Source organism: Notamacropus eugenii, chromosome 1, assembly GCF_028372415.1.
Source record: "Notamacropus eugenii isolate mMacEug1 chromosome 1, mMacEug1.pri_v2, whole genome shotgun sequence".
Taxonomy (NCBI): Eukaryota; Metazoa; Chordata; class Mammalia; order Diprotodontia; family Macropodidae; genus Notamacropus; species Notamacropus eugenii.
The window spans coordinates 534,957,339-534,978,024 of record NC_092872.1 but is presented as its reverse complement, the minus strand read 5'-3'; the positions used below and the strand labels follow the sequence as shown (position 1 = coordinate 534,978,024).

Sequence of the window (20,686 nt, the reverse complement as noted above, 5' to 3'; positions counted from 1 at the left end):
AAGAGAGAAGTAATGGGGGACAGGATAGGATGGTGGGAAGTATAGTTAGTCTTATACAACATGACTATTATGGAAGTCATTTGCAAACTACACAGATATGGCCTATATTGAATTGCTTGCCTTCCAAAGGGAAGGGGTGGGGAGGGAGGGAGGAAGAGAAGTTGGAACTCAAAGTGTTAGGATCAACTGTAATGTTCTTACCACTAGGAAATAAGAAATACAGGTAAAGGGGTATAGAAAGTTATTTGGCCCTACAGGACAAAAGAGAAGATGGAGACAAGGGCAGAGAGGGATGATAGAAGAAAGAGCAGACTGGTGATAGGGGCAATTAGAATGCTTGGTGTTTTGGGGTGGGGGGAGGGGACAAAAGGGGAGAAAATTTGGAACCCAAAATTTTGTGAAAATGAATGTTAAAAGTTAAATAAATAAATATTTAAAAAAAAAAAAGAATTGAGGTGCATTCCATAAGAGTCCTAGTTGAAATCACTGAACATTATTCTGAAGTAGGCCAAGTTACTTTCTCTGGCAATGAATGATTTTGAAGCCCAGAAACAGAAGCATAGAAAGTAAATTGTGAGAATGAGCCAGGACTGAGGATTTATATGACTGAGATAGCTTAAGTTTAACAGAGGAAGGGTCACAGTGTTTTTAAAAGACATTGTGAAACTGATCCAGACTGGGCAGGGTTAATAGTTTATCCTTTCAAAATGAACACAATTTTGAAGTAGGTTTGTTCCCCCTATATGAATATAGTAGGTTTCCCCATGTGTTCTATGGTGTTAATTATTCATTATAATAGCTTTCTGTTCTCATATCATCAGTTAAGCTTGCCATCTGAAATTTAATAATTAGGGTATTGAATTAAATATATAGACTATATTGACTAAAAAGTATATAAATTGAAATCATTCTACAACGTTAGCAGGTCCTGGTCCTATGCAACAATAATGTCAACAAAACCAAAGTTTTTGTGTATTGTCCACATTTAATTGAAGTCATATTTTATTCTTTTGAATAAAATGATGGTAATGAAACAATAGAGATAAAAATTCTTAGATATTCCACCAAAAAATGTGCTTTTCATAACTTCACCTGTTTTTTAAATAGTCTTATTTCAACCAAGTATTTCTTTTGTTCTAGCTTACTGATTAATTTATGAATTAGATGATATACCCCCAGACTATGTCGGCACTATTGAGGAAAATTAAAATTATGGGAAAAACATTAACCAATTTTTCTTCAAATAACTTTAAAATTCAACCAATTATCTCTGTGTAAAGCATTTCTCTCAAATTATAATTACAACCATGTATTAAAATTGACTTACCCTTCGATCTGCTGCTACCAATTTAAATTCCTGGGATAACCTGCCAACAAAAGATCTTTGTGATTTTCGAAAAAGATGTATTGTCCCCTGTAAAAAGAAACAATGTAACCTAAATAAATATTTCTTTTATGTTTAAGTGTAACATTCTACTGAAAGTCTTATCTATGTTTTCACAATATAGATTGACTGGGAAGTGGCAGATGCCAATCAATCTGCTAATTCTGCACCCATGTTATTGAGATGGCATTTCTGAAATGATAACCATGAGAGTAAGACAGAGTAGAGACAGAGAATGCCAAATGACTTTCACAAAATCTCTATCCTATATCCTCATGCTATTGCCCTATTACCTCTAACTTCTATATATTTCAAACAACTACTGTTCAAACTCTATGACTAAAGAATTTTTAAATAAAAAGTATAAAACTGATGAGTTTTAGAGGGAAGAAAAAGCCAGAAAATTTCAGGGTTATAAGAAAATAAGTCAACTGATCAATGTGAAATATTTCAATATCTGTCTTCATTTTAAACAAATAATTTTTTCTGGAAAATACACACAGAGAGTAAAGGGCACACAATTACTAAACCTAATTTTTTTTTTTACCACCTTAGTCATGTTGCAAAAGAATACACAGACCCAAAGGGAAAAAAAACATGAAAAAACACAGAGAGTGAAATGCTTTAATCTGCATTCAGACTCCAGTCAGTTCTTTCTCTGTAGGTTGATAGCATGTTTCATCAAGCGAGTCCTCTGGAATTGTCTTGGATCACTGTATTGCTGGGAATAGCTAAGTCATTTACAATTTATCACTGTACAGCACTGGTGTTACTGTGAACAATTTTCTCCTGGTTCTGCTCACTTCACTTTGCAACAGTTTAAGTCTTTCCAGGTTTTTCTGAAAACAGACTGCTCGTTTCTTTTTTTTTTAAATTTCTTTTCCAATTACATGTAAATGTAGTTTTCAATTTCTGTAAAATTTTGAGTTCCAAATTTTTTCTACCCTCCCTCCCCTACTCCCCTCCCCAAGAGGACATGCAATCCAATATAGTTTATACATGTACAATCATGTTAAACATATTTCCACATTAGTCATGTTGTGAAAGAACAAAAGAGAAAAACCATGAGAAAGAAAAAAAGTGAAAGTAGTATGTTTCAATCTGCGTTCAGACTTCATAGTTCTTTCTCTGGATGTAGTTAGCATTTTCCAACATCCAACAAGGATTCCAACATGGATCATCGTATTGCTGAGAAGAGATAGGTCTATCATAGCCAATCACTGTACAATGTTGCTATTGTTGTGTACAATGTTCTCCTGGTTCTGCTCATTTCACTCAGCATCAGTTCATGTAAGCCTTTCTAGCTTTTTCTGAAATCTGCCTGTTCATCATTTCTTATAGCGCAATAGTATTCCATTACATCCACATATGACAACTTGTTCAACTATTCTCCAATTGATGGGCATCCCCTCAATGTCCAATTCTTTGCCACTACAAAAAGAGCTGCTATACATATTTTTTGTACAAATAGGTCATTTCTCATTTTTCTGGATTTCTTTGGAATACAGACCTAGTAGTGGTATTGCTGGGTCAAAGGGTATTAAATTTAAAATTCTAACTTGGCTACCACAATCGGCCACTTTACTGATACACTCCAATTAAAGAGTTGCCCAAATGCAACATGGAGCGGAGGCATGGAGCTGACAAAAGATTAGAAATCTTGAAACAAAGCTGAGAGACTCTCCTCCATTCAATTAATTCAGTTCAATTTCACAAATATTTACTGAATACCTATGTGCTAGGTACTGTGCTAAATACAAAAGGGATACAAGGACAAAACCAAACAGTTCTCGCCCTTAAGTTTTACTGGGCAAAACAAGTATGTAAAAGTAGAAATCAGTTATTCAATCACCTAGCATTTGTTGAGTACCTATCACGTGCCAGATACCATGTTAAACTCTGGGGATACAAAGAAGGGGGAAGAAAACTCAAGCAGACGTAATCTTCAAGGGAGCAAGCTTCCATGTATTTGTCATTCTGGGTTCCAGTTCTCCCAGAGGGTACCTAGAAACTTTTTAGCATTATACAGATTTAGGATTGGAAGGGACCTTAGAAGCCATTAGATTCAGCCTTTCATTCACAAGTGGGAAAAAGGAGGCACTGAAAATGACTCACCTAGTCACAACCAGAGACTGAAGATAGATGTGAATACAGTTCTTCCTTATTCCAAGTTCATTGTCCTGAATTTCTTCAAGACTCAGCTCAAACACCCTTGAGCCTTTTCTCTGATTATCTCCAGTTAACTATCTATATATTGCCAAAATGGGCAGCTAAGTGGATAGAGAGCCAGCCCTGGGAGTCATGAAGTTATCTTTCTGAGTTCAAGTCTGGCTCGCTGTGTGAACCTTAGTTTCCTCATTGGTAAAATGATCTAGAGAAGGTAATGGCAAAAAACTTCAGTATCGTTGCCAAGAAAACTCCAAATAGGGTTACAAAGAGTTGGGCACAAAAGAAAAGACTGAAATACTGGCAAAAACAAACAGTCCCTGCTCTTGGGCCTTCACCTTCAATTTATTACCTATGTCTGTCTATTCCTCTATCTGCTAAAACAAAAAAGCCCCTGCTCTCAAGCTCACCTTCTAGTGGTGTAGACAACGCACAAACAAGTGTGTGTGTAAATGGGCAGCTAGGTAGTAAGGCGAATACAGTGCCAGGCCTGAAATCTGGAAGACTCCTCTCCTGAATGAAAATCCCACCTCAGACCCTGAGTAACCGTGTGACCCTGGGCAAGTCACAGCCCTGTTTGCTTCAGTTTCCTCATGTGTAATACGGACTGGAGAAGGAATTGGTAAATCGTTCTAGTATCTTTGCCAAGAAAACCCTAAACGGGGTCAGGAAGAGTCGGACACAACCGAAAAGAGAATAGCACTTGCGTGTGCTGTCTCTCCATCATATAACATATATGGCAAACAGGCACACGCATTCTATGAACAAACATGTTCTATCTGTGTGCGGTGCTCAGCAGGTGAGCTTGGGGGCAGGGAGTCCTCGCTTTTGGCCTTTCTTTGCATCCACAGCACCCCAGGACCCGGGACTTGGCAGGCACTTTGTAAAAGCCTCGTGGCTCTTCCTCCCTAGTCATCTCTGGCAATTCACTGGATACGGAGAGATGAATCCTAAGTTTCCGCTGGTATTCCTCTGTGATGTGGAGCACTTAAGCCGGGCACGCGTAAACGCTTGTCTACGCTCTCCTCGTTAGCCGCACTGCTTATTCTGAGAACTTTGCGCCAATGTCCCGGACCGCTCATGCCCTCCGGGGCGGCTCTTGGGCTAGTTATTTTTATATTAAGAGAAAACCAGAGTGGAGCCCCAGGCACCTGTGGGCAGACCAGGGCACTCGGCAGCCACAGGCGCGGGACGTCGACTCCAGCCCGGCGGGCGACCGCAGCTGCGCCCGGGCCGGTGAAGGGAGGGGCCACGGAAGCCTATCCCAGAGCAGCCCGGGACGCAGCAGGCCCGGAGAGACGGCAAGAGAAAGCTGGGCGCGGGGGGAGGGACCTTCCAGGAAGCGGCTGCCGCCTCGCTTCCGGAGAGACAGACGACTGAAGACAGCCGAAATGCCCCCGCCCCGCCTCGCCGGGGCCGCTGTACCGGACAGCGGCCGTTCCGAGCGAGCGCCAGACACCCCACGTCCCGGGCCCCGGCCCGCGGCCCACGGCCCACTCACCATGTTAAGGGGCCCCGCAGCTCCCGCCGCCGGAAGTCGTTCTGCCGCTGGCGGGCAGCGCCCCCCCGCCTCCCTCCGAGAGGAAGGGGCGGAACAAACGCGGGTGATTGGCCGAGGTAGAGGAATCCGGAAGTGAGGAGAGGCTAGATGTCGTAGGGAGCTACCAGGGTGAGAGGGTCGTTGTGGTGAAGTTGTTTGGGAAGCTCTTTAGGCCGAAGAGAGGGAGCTCCTTTCTCATACTCCTGATTACCCAGGGGGCCGAGCGTGCCCGCAGGCTGCTGTGAGGAGCGGACACTTCCCTCGCGCTCTTAGCCTGGAAGTGACTTTCAGGCAGGCTCATTGCCGCGGTTGCAGAAACCATTCAGTGGCAAAGCGGGATTCCCGTTCGTGGTAGACTTTCCCGAAGGCTTTTGGAGATGTCTGTACACGTGTCTTGGGGTGGACTTCTCTGAAAGCTTTGTGTGTGGGGGGAGGGGGGGGGTCTCTGGGTCCTCGTCCGAAGGCTTTCGGGAGAAGTAGCTTATGGTAGGCTTGTCTGAAGGCTTTTGGGGGGAATGCCTGTGTGTGTCTGAGGCTTTTTGGTTGGCATTGCGTTTCCAAGGGAGGAAACTCTCTCCACTCTGTAGGTATGACACCTGCTCTGTGATGTATAATCTCAGGCTGGGTAGCTGGGTGGTGCAGTGGATAGAGCACCAGTGCAGGAGTCAGGAGGACCTGAGTTCAAATCTCACCTCGCACACTTGACACTCACTAGCTGTGTGACCTTGGGCAAGTCACTTAACCTCAAGTGCCTCATCCTGGGTCATCTCCAGTCATCCTGATGAATATCTGGTCACTGAATTCAGATGGCTCTGGAGGAGAAGTGAGGATGGTGACCTGCACAGCCCTACCTCACTGAAAAATAAAAGTCAAGTGCAAGTCACGTCATTTCTCTGATGGCATGGTCTTCTTCGGCAACGAAGGACGAACACATGTAATGTCAAGTGACTTATTATAAGGTCTGTGATTCCCCCACCTAGGGAATTCTGCATCTCCCTCCCCAACTGTGAGAAAAGTTCTAAGCAACCACTTCCATCTTTACCAGCACAGGGCATCTTCTTCTTACTGCCAGTCCAATCCCCTAACTGGGATATGGAAAACCCCCAATTCAAAGAACAACATTCCCCTCAGCTTCAGGCCTCCCATCTCTCCTTGCACCTGTCATTTGAGGGTAGAGGAGTGGTACTCTCCACAACGATGAACATTCTCACACCTGATCATACCCTTCACATCCTGGTAACTTGGAATTCCTGTAGATCGATATCCAAACTGAACTCCACATCCCCTACCACCCAATTCCTTATTTCCATTTCCCTTAACCCTTTTACACCAAAGTTTCATCCTAACCTCACCCTGCACTTCCCCTGTGCTCTCTGGAATGTCTGTTTTGTAGGCATTAAACTTCCTTCATCCTAAATCTTTTCCTCTCCCACTTCTTGCACCTACTAGCTATTATTGAAACCTTCAGTTCAGTCATTTTTCAGTCATGTCTGACTTCATGACTCCATGGGGGTTTTCTTAGCAAAGATACTGGAGTGGTTTGCCATGTCCTTCTTCAGCCCATTTGACAGATGAGACAAGCAGGGTTAAGTGACTTGCCCAGGGGCACACAGCTAGTAAATATTTGGGGCCAGAATTTAATTCAGGAAGACGAGTCTTCCTGACTCCAGGTCTGGCACTGTCTCTACTGTGCCACCTACCTGCCCCAGGATGTTGTTTTACCTGAAACCTGGCTCCCCGCCAAGGACGCAGCCTCCCTGTCCACTTTTTCCAGTAACAGCTGCATCTACACTTATTCTTCTCTGTTCACTGTTAAAGCTTGCTTTTACCTTCACATCATCTCTCATATATGTTGTTTTCACTCACAACCACAATTCTGACTCAAACCTTTGTATCTGCTACCTTGCCTGATTTCAACTCCATGGAACAAGATGCCCCCCATGCTAGGTATCTCCTGGTATTCCCTCCCACCCCCAAATCCTGGCTTTCCTGCCTCTTTTTGTATGATCTATCTTCTTTTATATTATAAGCTCCTTGAGGGCAAGGACTGCTTCCTTTTAGAGTCCTTAGATCTACTGAAGGCTCAGTTCAAGTGACCGTACCTACTCAGGCCTTTCTAGATAGTAAACATTTATTAAACACCTACTGTGTGAACCACGCATTGTGCTAAGCCCTAGAGAGACAAATATGAAAAAAAATGGCCCTGCTCTCAAGGAGTTTACAATCTAATAGGGGAAGAAAACAGATAAAAGAAGGAAAAAGGGGGTAGGCTTGGAGATGGGGAAGGTACCCTGTAGGCAGGGCATAGTGGAAAAGTAAAAAAAAATCCAGAATGAGTACATCAGGGCAGGAAATGTCTTTCCTGTGCCTCCTCCTTAAATAGAGATTAAGAAGTTCATAGTTTCTCCCACTGCTACAAATTACTTCCCCTTCTTCCTTGCCAAATGGCTTGTATATATTTTCTATTTATCTTTGTATTTGTGGTGAGAGAGAATGTTAGTACCTCTTAGTGGGGACTAATTTCGTTTTTGCCTATGTAATCCCAGCACCTGGCACATAGTCTGTGTAAAGTAGATACTTAAGGTGCATAGCTATTTTTTTTGCCTGTGTTGTTATCTACTAACACAAAAACTCCTTGAGGTCAGAGAATATCCCTTAATGTTTTGTCTGTCAGCTCCTAGCAAACTGGAGATGTTTTAAGAAATATTTGTTGAATAAATAAATACAACTTTATCAGGCTTTACAATAATTAAAGGTTTATTTGTTTATTTACTTTTTGTTAAAGCCAGGACCACCAGACCTTGCCCTCTCTCCGCCTTACTGTTGTACCCTGTGGACCACTCGACCTTTCCATTGGCCTTGCAAGACCCTCTTATATGTTTTATTTCACCCATTATTAGAATGTGAGCCTCTTGAGAATTCTAGTGAAGGTGAAGGGACTTTGTTTCTCCAGTTACTATTTATTTCTAGCCCTCATCTCTTGTATTCCAACAGCCTGCTAGAACATCTCCACCCAGATATTTCATAGGCTTCACAAACTAAACAGAACTCATATCAATCACTAAGCACATCTCTTCTTCAAATTTCCCTGTTTCTTTCATGGGCACTGCAATTGTTTCAGTCATCTAGTTTTGCAACACAATGTTATCCCTAGCTTTTTACATTCGTGCAACCCTCACGTTCAGTTGCCAAATCTTTCTGATTTTCCCTTCACAGTATCTCTTATTTTTGCCCTACTTTGGCCATCCACAAAAAACTCTAACCCAGTTGAGAGCTCCATCACCTCTCATTTACCACAGCAATGGCATCCAAAATTTTCTTTCTGCTTTCAGGACTTCCTCTTCTCTAATCTATCCTCCACACTCCTACTTAAAAATCTTCAATGGTTTCTTATTGCTTCCAGGATCAAATACAAAATCCTTAGCCTGGTGCTTAAAACCCTTCTCAGCTGCTTCCATCTATCCTTCCAGTCTTATTTCACATTACTCCCCTTTACACATTTTCCACTCTAGGTACACCAACTTGCTGGCTGTTGGGAAGATGAGACATTGCCCTCTCTAGCCCCTGTGCCTTGGCACAAATAGTCCTATGTATCAGGAATTCACTACCTTTTAAAAAAAAAAAAAAACAAACCTGTTTCAAAGAATCCCTAGCTCCCTTTAAAACACAAGACCTTTTCCTCATTGTGCACTGTCTGCCTTGCCTCCTTAACCCCTTCACCACTAGTACTCTCTTCCTCTCGAAATTACTGAGTAAATAAATAACTGTTCTATCTGAAAAAGTTACTTTGTATTTACTTCTGAACATGTTGTATTCACTTAATTCTGCCATCATCACCATCTCCATAGCATAAGCTCCTTAAAGGTAAAGAATGTTGTTCTTTTATGATCCAGGCCAATAAATTTGAATTGGAGACCAGCCTGAATATACATTATTCTTTGGCCAGGAGAGGATAGTGTCGCATTATAGCTAAAAAGCCTCTCCTGATCTGCAAATGGACTAAGCCTTAAGACACCCAGATGTTTAGGGCAGTCATAATTTCAGTGGTTTTGAATACTGTCAAGGAAAAATACACTAATATTCAAAGAAGGCATCAGTCTAAGAGTCCAGTCAGTTATTACTAATTACAGTTTCAGTGGAAAGAGATGGATTCAAATTCCCTATTGTCTTTATTTCAGGATCTTGCTTTTATTTCCCCCAAAGACTATATAAAGAAGATGTAAACATAAAATCATGCTTATTTTGGAATAAAAAAAAGATCCATGAAAAATTTCCATTTTTATTACATTGCTATAAAAGCACAATGGATGAGAAACCATTGACAAGGCAAAAAATAATTTGAAGATGGTATTACCTCTCATACTTTAAATGTTTTCTAAGTCTAGTCAAAAATATCAACAATGACTATTCCATGCTTTCAGGTTTTTTATTAAGATATAGTTAAGAATGAATGAATGGGAGAAAAAATTAAGTGTATATTAATTGCAAAGTACTGTGCTCTAAACACTAGTGATATAAATAGAAAACCTTGATAGTTCCTGTGCCCAAGGAGTTCACATTCTACTGGAGGGAGGTGTTCAATATATTTTTGGCTTATTAATGAGTGAGACTCATGATTAGTCCTCAAAAATTAACTGTCTTATAATAATCAACTTCTAAAAATCTGACGTCTAGAAGTTGTTAAATGTAGTAAAAGTTAACAAGATTTCCTATTTGTGGATTTTCTTTTTAAACTAAGAAATCATTTTTGTCAACAAGAAAATGATAAATGTTGGAGAAGATGTAGGAGATTTGGAACACTTAATACGTTGTTGGTGGGCCTGTGAGCCAATCCAACCATTCTGGAGAGCAATTTGGAATTATGCCCAAAGGGCTATAAAAATGTGCATACTCTTTGACCCACCAATATTGCTTCTAGGGCTGTATCCCAAAGAGATCATAAAAATGGGAAAAGGACTCACATGTACAAAAATATTTATAGCAGCTCTTTTTGTGGTGGCTAAGAACTAGAAATTGAGAGAATGTCTATCCATTGGGGAATGGCTGAACAAGTTGTGGTGTATGAATGTAATGGAATACTATTGTGGCACAAGAAATGACGAACAGGTGGACTTCAGAAAAACCTGGAAATATTTATATGAACTGATGCTGAGTGAAGAGAACATTATACACAGTAACAGCCACAGTGTTTGAAGACTGACTTTGATGGACTTAGCTCTTCTCAGCAATGCAAGGACTTAAAACATTTCCGAAGGACTCATGATGCAAAATGCCATCCACATCCAGAGAGAGAACTATGGAGTTGGAACACAGAATGAAGCAGACTATTTCCTCTTTTGTTATGTTTTTTTCTCATGGTTTCTCCCATTTGCTACAGTTCTGCTATGCAACATGAATAATGTGAAAATGTGTTTAATGGGAATGTATGTGTAAAACCTATTAAGGTTGCATACCATCTTGGAGAAGAGAGGGAGGGGGAGAAAATTTAAAAATTGTGGAAGTGAATGTTGAAAACTGAAAACAAATAAATTAATAAACTTTGAAAAAAATAAAGGGCAAAAACAATTAAGAAAAAGAAATCATTTTTGTCACCTGAATTGGGACAGAGTCCTTCCACAAAGGCTTACTGTGTCTTTTTTTGTAGAAATAACTCTGTGCTCCCAAATGCTAGTGGGGGGGTGTGGTACAGGGGAGCACAAGCTCTGACCGATTTTTACTATATTGTAAATGCTTTGAGTAATATCTTGCAACAGTTTATATTTGCTTTTCAATGACCAACTACTGACTATGGCAACACACAAAACAGAAAAATATAAATTATCTATATAAAACATCTTTATTTACCCCTGCAGAGTGGGCAGAAGGTGCTAGGAATCACTCCTTAACTCAGTAGTTGGTACTATAGAATGTAAGATTATCATCCAATGAGCCAACAGATGGAAATACTATTAAAAAACTGATTAGTATCCATTTTGGTATTTTCTTTTTTAATTTTAAAAATATTTTCAAAAATAAAAAAATAAAAAAAATATTTTCATTGATTTTTCTATTACATTTAAAAAAAACATTTTTATTTATAGTTTTGAGTACCAAATTTTAGCCTCTCTCCTTCCTTCCTCTCCCTCCTCCCTGCGATGGTACTCAATCTGAAATAGGTTATACAGGTGCAATTAATTTTGTACAACTCAAAAGAAAAAAGTGAAAGAAAGTGAGAAATAGCATGCTTCAGTCTATCCAAGCAATATCAGCTCTTCCTATGGAGGCAGATAGTATGCTTCATTGTTAGTCCTTTGGGATTTTCTTAGATCATTATATTGCTAAAAATAGCTGTCATTCACAATTCATCACACAATATTGCTGTTACTGTCTACAACGTTCTGCTGGTTCTGTTCACTTCACTGTGCATCAGTTCATGTAAGTCCAAGTTTTTCTGAAATCATCCTGCTTATCATTTTTTATAGCACAATAATATTTCATGATAACCATGTACCACAGCTTGTTTAGCCATTTCCCAATTGATGGACATCCCTTTGATTTCCAATTCTTATACCACAAAAAAGAACTACTATAAATAATTTTGTACAAATAGGTCCTTTTCCCTTTTCTAATAACATGTTTGGGATATAGACCTAGTTGTGGTATTTCTCAATCAAAGGGTATGCACAGTTTTATAGCCCTTTGAACATAGTTCCAAATTGCTCTCCAGAATGGTTAGATCAGTTCACAACTCCACTAATGTTAGTTAGTTTCCCAGTTAGTGCATTAGTGTCTCAGTTATCCCATATCCCCTCCAATAGTCAACATTTTCCTTTTTTGTCATATTAGCCAATCTGATCGGTTGTGAGATGGTACCTCCAAGTTGTTTTAATTTGCATTTCTCTAATCAATAGTGATTTAGAACATTTTTTCATATGACCGTAGAAAACTTTAATTCCTTTGTCAGAAAATGCCAGTTAATATCCTTTCTCCATTTATCAATTGGGGAATGACCAGTATTTTAATAAACTTGACTCAGTTCTCTATATATTTGAGAAATGAGGACTTTATCAGAGATACTTGTTGCAAAATTTTCCTCCAGTTTTTTCTTATAATTTTGGTTTCATTTGTTTTGTTTGTGCAAAACATTTTAATTTTATATAATCAAAATAATCTATTTCGTATTTTGTAATGTGCTCTATATCATCTTTGGTCCCAATTTTTTTCCTTTATCGATAAATCTGACAGAAACTATTTCATATTCTCTTAATTTGCTTATGGTATCACTCTTTATGAGTAAATCTTGTACCCATTTTGACTTTATCTAGGTATATGGCATGAGATGTTTGTCTATACCTAGTTCCTGTTGTATTGTTTTACAATTTTCCCAGCAGGTTTTGTCAGATAATGAGTTTTTGTTCCAAAAGCTTGGGTCTTTAGGTCTACCATGTACAAGATCACTAAGGTCATTTACTATAATGTAATTTGTATGTAATCTATTCCACTGATCCAGCATTCTATTAGCCAGTACCAGATTGTTTTGATAATTACTGCTATATAATACAGTCTGCGACCTATTTTTACATTTTTTCATTGATTTCCTTGCTGTTATTGACCTTTTGTTCTTTCAGATGTTACTTTTTCTAGTTCTATAAAATAATTTTTTGATAGTTGGGTATGGCACTGAATAAATAGATCAATTTAGGCAGAATTGTCATTTTTATTACATTGGCTCTTCCTACCCAGAAGCAATTGATAATTTTTTCCAATTGTTTAGATCAGGGCATCTTAAATTTTTTCCACTCACGACCCCTTTTCTGTTTTGGCAGGGGTCCTTGGTGTTGCATGGCCTGAGGGTACATGCTTTGTGATCAGAACCAAGGCTGAAGTGAAGTTATGCAATGCATCCCAGGTAAGCCTTGCAGAAACACCCGGGATTCATTATGTGTTTGGTTTTTAATTAATTTTTGGTCGTTGCCAAATTTTCCCTGACCCTATATTGGGTTGAGACCTACAGTTTAAGGTGGGCTAGTTTAGGTCTGACTTTACTTTTGTGAGAAGTGTTTTATAGTTGTGTTCATAGAGTTCCTGGATTTGTGTTGGCAGGTAGACTCCCAAGTATTTTATATTGTCTACAACTATTTTAAATGGAATTTCTCTTATCTCTTGCTGCAGAACTTTGTTGGTAATTCATAGAAATGTTGATTTATGTGACTTTATTTTCTATCCTACAACTTTGCTACAGTTGTTAACAATTTCAGGTATTTTTCTAGTGAATTATCTAGGCTTTTTTAAGCATAACATCTTATCATCTGCAAAGAGCAATAGTTTTGTTTCCTCACTGCCTATGCTAATTTCTTTTTCTTCTCTTATTGCTATAGCTAACATTTCTAGTATACTAGAGGTGATAATGGGCATCTTTGCCCCACACTGGATTGTACTGAGAAGGCTTCTAGTTTATCCTCATTACAGATGCTTGCATTAATAGTTTTAGATAAATATTACTTATCATTTTGATGTAAGCTCCATTTATCCCGATGCTCTCTAATGTTTTTAATAAGCATGGGTGCTGTATTTTGTCAAAGGCTTTTTCCAGCATCTATTGAGATAATCATATGATTTTTGTTGCTTTTGTTATTGATATGGTCAATTATATGGATAGTTTTTCCTAATATTGATCCAGCCCTATATTCCTGGTATAAATCCCAGCTGATCATAGTGTATGATCCTTGTGATATATTGTTATAATCTTTTTTATTTTTTTTTAATTGTGCATCAATATTCTTTAGGGAAATTGCCCTAAAATTCTTTTTCTTTGTTTTGGCTCTTCCTGGTTTGGGTATCAGCACCATCCTTTATCTATTTTTCCAAATAGTTTATATAGTACTGGGATTAATTCTTCTTTAAATGCTTGGTAGAATTTGCTTGTGAATTAATGTGGTCCTGGGAATTTTTTCATAGAAAGTCCATTGTGGCTTCTTCAGGTTTTTTTTTTTGTAAGATTGGGTTATTTAAGTATTTTATTTCTTCTTCTGTTAATTTATATTTTTGTAGATATTTATCCATTTCATTTAGATTGTCAAATTTATTGGCATATAATTGATCAAATTGTCTTAATTTCCTCTTCATTGGTGGTGAATTCAACTTTCATTTGTGATACTCATAATTGGTTTTCTTCTTTCCTTTTATAAATAAAATTAACCATTGGTTTATCTATTTTGTTTTTCATAAAACCAGCTTCTAGTTTTATTAGTTTAATGGTTTTCTTACTTTTAATTTTATTAATCTCTCCTTTGATTTTCAGAATTTCTAATTTGGTGCTTAATTGGGGATTTTAAATTTGTTCTTTTTCTAGTTTTTTTTTTCATTTGCCCAATTCATTGATCTGTTTTTCTCTATTTTATTAATGTAAACAATTATAGATATAAATTTCCCCCTAAGCACCACTTTGACTGCATCCTATAAATTTTGATATGTTGTCTCGTCATTTTCTTTAATGAAATTATCGATTGTTTCAATAATTTGTTCTGTCATCCACTTATTTTTTAGAATTAGATTATTAAATTTCCAATTATATTTTAATCTCTTTCCTTTGTCCATTATTGAATGTAATTTTTATTGCATTATTTGAAAAGGATGTATTTACAACTTCTGCTTCTCCACATTTGGTTATGAGGTTTTTATGTCCTAATATGTGGTCAGTTTTTGGGTAGGTACCATGTACTTCTGAGAAAAAAAGGATTTCTTTCAATATTCATTTAATTTTCTCCAGAGATCTATCATATCTAACTTTTCCAGAATCTTATTCACCTCTTTAACTTCTTTCTTGTATTTTGGTTAGATTTATCTAGTTCAGAGAGGGGAAAGTTGAGGTCTCCTCACCCCCATATGGTTTTATTATCTATTTCCTCCTGTAACTCATTCAACTTCTTCAAAAATTTAGATGCTATACCATTTGATGCATGTTTAGTACTGATTTGACTTCATTGTCTATAGTACCTTTTAGCAAGATAGTTTCCTTCCTTATCTCTTTTAACTGTTACCCCTACTCTTTGCTTCAGCTGAAGCATAATAGATTCCACTTCAGCCCCTTACCTTTACCATGTGTATATCTTTCTACTTCAAATGTGTTTCTTGTAAATAATATATTGTAGGATTCTGGTTTTTAATCCATTCTACTATCTACTTCCATTTTATGGGTGAGTTCATCTCATTCACATTACAGTTATAACTGTATTTCCCTCCATGTTATTTTCCCCTTGTTATCTCCCTCCTCCTACCCCCACCCTTTTCCTCAAAAAGTGTTCTACTTCTGATCACCCCCTTTCCCAATCTACTCTCCCTTTTATCAGTCCCCTTCTCCCCCTTCTATTATCCCATCCCTTTTTACTTCCTTTTAGGGTAAGATTCATTTCTGTATGCAACTGAGTGTGCATATTATTTCCTCTTTTAGCCAATTTAATGAGAGTAAGGTTTAAGGTTTGCCTGACACCTCTCCCCCCAATCTTCCCCTCTATTGTAATATCTCTTTCATGCCTCTTTTATATGGGATAATTTACCCCATTCAATCTCTTTCCCCCCTTCTTTCAGTGCAATTTTCTTTCTTACTCCTTTATTTTTCTTTTTGATGGGAAATTATCCATCAAAGTCACCTTATATCCACACCCTCTGTCTCTATATACTCCTAATTGCTCTTCTAGTAATAAAGTTCTTATGAGTTACAAATATTATCTTGCTGTATAGAAATGTAAACAATTTAAGCTTATTGAATTTCTTGTATTTTCTTGTTCATTTTTACCTTTTTATGTTTTCCTTGAGTCTTGCATTTGGAGGTCAAAATTTTTAATCAGCTCTGGTCTTTTAATTGGGAATGCTTGAAAGCCCTTTATTTTGTTAAATGTCCATTTTTTTCTCCTGAAAGATTACATTCAGTTTTGCTGGGTAATCCTAACTCCTTTGCTTCCTAGTATATCATATTGCAGGCTCTCTGGTTCTTTAATTTGGAAGCTACCAAATTCTGTGTAATCCTGACTATAGGTTCACGATATTTGAATTGTTTGTTTTGGCTGCTTTGTAGTACTCCCTCCTTGATTTATGAACTCTGGAATTTAGCTATGATGTTTCTGGGAGTTTTCATTTTGAATCTGAGGTGACTTTTGATGGATAATTTAAATTTCTATTTTGTCCTCTCATTCTAATATGTCAGTGCAGTTTTCTTTGATAATTTCTTGAAAGATATTGTCCAGATTTTTTTTTTATCATAGCTTTCAAGTAGTGCAATAATTTTTATGTTATCTCTCTTGAATTAATTTTCTAGGTCACTTGTTTTTCCAATGAGAAATTTCACATTTTCTTTCTTTTTTTACTTTTTAAAATTTGTTTTTATCATATTTTGATGTCTCATAGAGTCATTAGCCTTCAATTTTAATTTTTAAGGAATTATTTTTTCTTCCAACATTCCTTTTTTCCCTTTTTAAAATTTATTTTTAGTTTCCAACATTCACTTTTATAGGATTTTGAGTTGTAAATTTCCCCTTCTCCTTTCTCTCCCCACTCCCCCACATGACATGTAATCTGGTATAGGCTATACATGTACAGTCATATTAAACATATTTCCATATTAGTCATATTGTGAAAGAAGAATCAGAACAAAAGACAAACTCCATGAGAAATAAAAAACAAAAAAGAGAAACTAGTATGCTTCAATCGGTATTCAGACTCCATAGTTCTTTCTCTGGATGTGGATAGCATTTTCCATCATGAGAGCAGGAATTATTTTCTTCAATGAGCTTTTGTACTTCCTTTTCCATTTGGCCAATTCCATTTTTCTGGGTGTTATTTTCCTCAGTAAAATTTTGTGCATCTTTTCCCATGCTATTGACTTGCCCCCTCCCCCATGATTCTCTGGCATTACTCTCATTTCTTTTCCCAGTTTTTTTTCTATTGATCTAATTTGCTTTTTAGAATACTTTTTAAAGCTCTTTCAGGAATTCTTTTTGAGCCTGAGCCCAAATTACATTTTTATTTAAGGCTTCACATGTAGCTATTTTGACACTATTTGTCCTCTTCTAAGTTTATGCCTTAATCCTCCCTGTCACCACAGTAACTTTCTATTGTCAAGTTCCTTTTTTTTTGCTCATTTTCCTGGGGTTTTTTTTGGTGACTCAGCATTTTCATGTGAGAGTTTGGCTCTGGTCCTACACTGTCCCAAGCTTTTCATGCTGGGGCTAAGGATCTTACTGCTGGTTTTCACTGGGCTTCAGGGTTCAGCTGCTTGCTTTCACTGGAGGGTAGGTTACTCTTCTGGCTTGTACTGTTGGGGGCAGGTGGGAGAGGTGTAGAGCCTTCCTTTTGGCCTCCTCTGGCTGTGAGATTTAGCTGTTGGCCTGCCCCAGGGGTGGGACCTTTCTGTAGGGTTGCTATTTTAACAGAGTCTTTCTGGTGACTGGCCCTGGAGGAGGGATCTTGTTTCTGCTCTGTCTCAGAGGTGGGTCCCTGCTGCTGGGTTGCTATGGAAACAGAGCCTTTCTGCTAAGGGGCCCCCAAGGATGGGGTTTTGCTGTTGGACAGCTCAGGGTGGGACTTCATTAATGGTCTGCAGTGGGGTTAAGGTCTCATTGGTGACTTGTGCTGAGGGTGAGGTTGCTGGGGTGGGGTCTTGCTGTGTTGCATAGACTGCTCATTTGTCCAGGGTTTGGAGGAGGGCAAGACATTTCTGGTGGACTGCCCAAGGCTTGGAGCTCTGCTGCAGGTCCCCTGCTGTGAGGCTGGCTGTTGCTGCTCCCCTCTCACTCTAGTAAGACAGACCTTTTCTGCTGTGTTGGTAAGCTTCTTCCCTTCTCCTAGATCAATTCTGAGACAGTTTTTCTAAGTTGGAGGAGAATTTGGGAGAGCTTCAATGAGTTTCTTCCTCATTCCACCATCCTGGCACTGGAAGTTCCTCTAAATTTGATATTTTCAATATAAATGACACAAGACATTAGAAAGTTGCTACTAAAATGAAGGATGGCTCATGGGTTCTCCTTGAAGGGTGAAACAAAGCATTTTTTAGAGTTAGTTTTCATCATTCATCCAAAGACAGTGAGAAACATGATTTCATGGACTATTTATTCAGTTTTTACCGCAGTACTCCTTAGTATTTACAGGACTAGCATGAAAATAACTGCAACTTGTATAACAGCATCTGTTAATAGAGGAAGAAGAAGAAAAGGAATTCTAAAAACTCAGTAAGACTTGTGCTTTTAAAATTAATGTGACATATACTTTGATATTTGGTAACCTTAATGCAAAGGTACAAATAAGCAGGATGGAAAAATGTTGGAAAATATCATTCAGGAATAAAATAAGGTGAAAGATTCAAGAAATCTTATACATGTCTGGTACATAGAGTGCTTAATAAATCCTTACTGAGAAAATCATATGGTGCTGAGCATGGAAAACACTGAATAACATCACAAAAAATTAAACGGATTTTTTTGTTGACGATATAGGAATCATTCCTTACTCAGATGTCTTTGTATAGTCAGACTATCAACTTGCTAGAGAAAAACACCAGAAATAAAATTATTAAAGGTTAGGCTTGGTATTAAAATGAAATAAGATACTCTAAGTTCATTCAACAGTTAGCATAAGGAGCATAAGTTTTATCCAAAGCATGGAATGGATATTTAACAAAGATAATGGACATTTAGTCTGCATAGACCGGTTCCTTCTTGCCTCACCTCATCCTACTGTTTCATATGGAAATGCATCTGATCTGAAGGTCTACAGTGATGATGCACATGACCCTGGGTCATCTTCTCCTCTTCCTCCAAGTCTGATAAGCCCAAACTCCATGGAAGTGGACCTTTTAAATCTCCTTAGGTGAACAGAAAGTTATATCTATGTGACTAGAGACCACCAGAAGTTGCATCAACTAAGACTTGGCTTGATCTTGAGCCTCCTAGGTCAACCAAATCTTTAGATTCTTTTAAGTTTTGGAGAAAGAATTAACCTAATCTACATGAGATGGGAGTGGGGAGGATGAGGAAGAAAGAATATCCCTGGATCCTATCACAATATACAAGGAAAATGGAATTTGGAGGGAAGAAAGGATGTCGACACAGATTATCACAATTTCACCTATAAGTTTAACTGATATAAATCAACTGCCAGTAATGAAAAGAACAAAGGTTACTAAAAACTGCCTAAGTCAGCAAACATTTCACTTGCTGAAGGTAGAGATGTTGGTAGGGAAGAGCACCACTGATTCTGAATATAAACATTTGTTAAATCTTACACAGAAAGATGATGAAAGGTAATGAACAGTATTGTCTCATAAAACAAACTGAGAAATAGTGAAAGTAAAAACCATTCTTTTTTTTTTTTAATTTGTTTATTTAACTTTTAACATTCATTTTAACAAAATTTTGGGTTAGAAATTTTCTCCCCTTTTATCCCCTCCCCCCCAAACACCAAGCATTCTAATTGCCCCTATGACCAATCTGCTCTCTCTTCTATCATCCCTCTCTGCCCTTGTCTCCATCTTCTCTTTTGTCCCGTAGGGCCAGATAACTTTCTATACCCCTTTACCTGTATTTCTTATTTCCTAGTGGCAAGAACATTACTTGACAGTTGATCCTAACACTTTGAGTTCCAACTTCTTTACCTCCCTCCCTCCCCACCCCTTCCCTTTGGAAGACAAGCAATTCAATATAGGCCAAATCTGTGTAGTTTTGCAAATGACTTCCATAATAGTTGTGTTGTATAAGACTAACTATATTTCCCTCCATCCTATCCTGTCCTCCATTACTTCTATTCTCTTTTGATCCTAGCCCTCCCCATGTGTGTCAACCTCAAATTGCTCCCTCCTCCCCATGCCCTCCTTTCCATCATCCCCCCCACCCTGCTTATCCCCTTATCCCCCACTTTCCTGTATTGTAAGATAGGTTTTCATACCAAAATGAGTGTGCATTTTATTCTTTCCTTTAGTGGAATGTGATGAGAGTAAACTTCATGTTTTTCTCTCACCTCCCCTCTTTATCCCTCCACTAAAAAGTCTTTTGCTTGCCTCTTTTATGAGAGATAATTTGCCTCATTCAGTTTCTCCCTTTCTCCTCCCAATGTATTTCTCTCTCACTGCTTGATTTCATTTTTTTAAGATATGATCCCATCCTCTTCAATTCACTCTGTGCACTGTCTCTATGTGTGTGTGTGTGTGTGTGTGTGCATGTGTGTGTGTGTGTGTAATCCCACCCAGTACCCAGATACTGAAATGTTTCAAGAGTTACAAATATTGTCTTTCCATGTAGGAATGTAAACAGTTCAACTTTAGTAAGTCCCTTATGACTTCTCTTTGCTGTTCACCTTTTCATGCTTCTCTTCATTCTTGTGTTTGAAAGTCAAATTTTCTTTTCAGCTCTGGTCTTTTCATCAAGAATGCTTGAAAATCCTCTATTTCATTGAAAGACCAATTTTTCCCCTGAAGTATTATACTCAGTTTTGCTGGGTAGGTGATTCTTGGTTTTAGTCCTAGTTCCTTTGACTTCTGGAATATCCTATTCCATGCCCTTTGATCCCTTAATGTAGAAGCTGCTAGATCTTGTGTTATCCTGATTGTATTTCCACAATACTTGAATTGT

General features: G+C 38.2%; 1 protein-coding gene across 3 annotated transcripts in view; it reads right to left on the bottom strand.

The window, feature by feature from the left end:
- SLC30A6 (solute carrier family 30 member 6) overlaps positions 1-5,125 on the bottom strand; it is a 41,204-nt gene extending 36,079 nt beyond the window's left edge. Inside the window, exons 1-2 of one of the 3 annotated variants that reach the window (XM_072634126.1) lie at positions 5,052-5,125; positions 1,328-1,414 (exon numbers count right to left, since the gene is read on the bottom strand). In XM_072634126.1, coding sequence (XP_072490227.1) covers positions 1,328-1,414; positions 5,052-5,054 — 90 coding nt within the window. In that variant the 5' untranslated portion in view covers positions 5,055-5,125. Of the gene's footprint in view, positions 1-1,327; positions 1,415-3,499; positions 3,626-5,051 lie in introns of those variants that run through there. The other 2 variants (XM_072634128.1, XM_072634127.1) reach the window with 2 other exon arrangements.
- Positions 5,126-20,686: the final 15,561 nt, after the last annotated feature.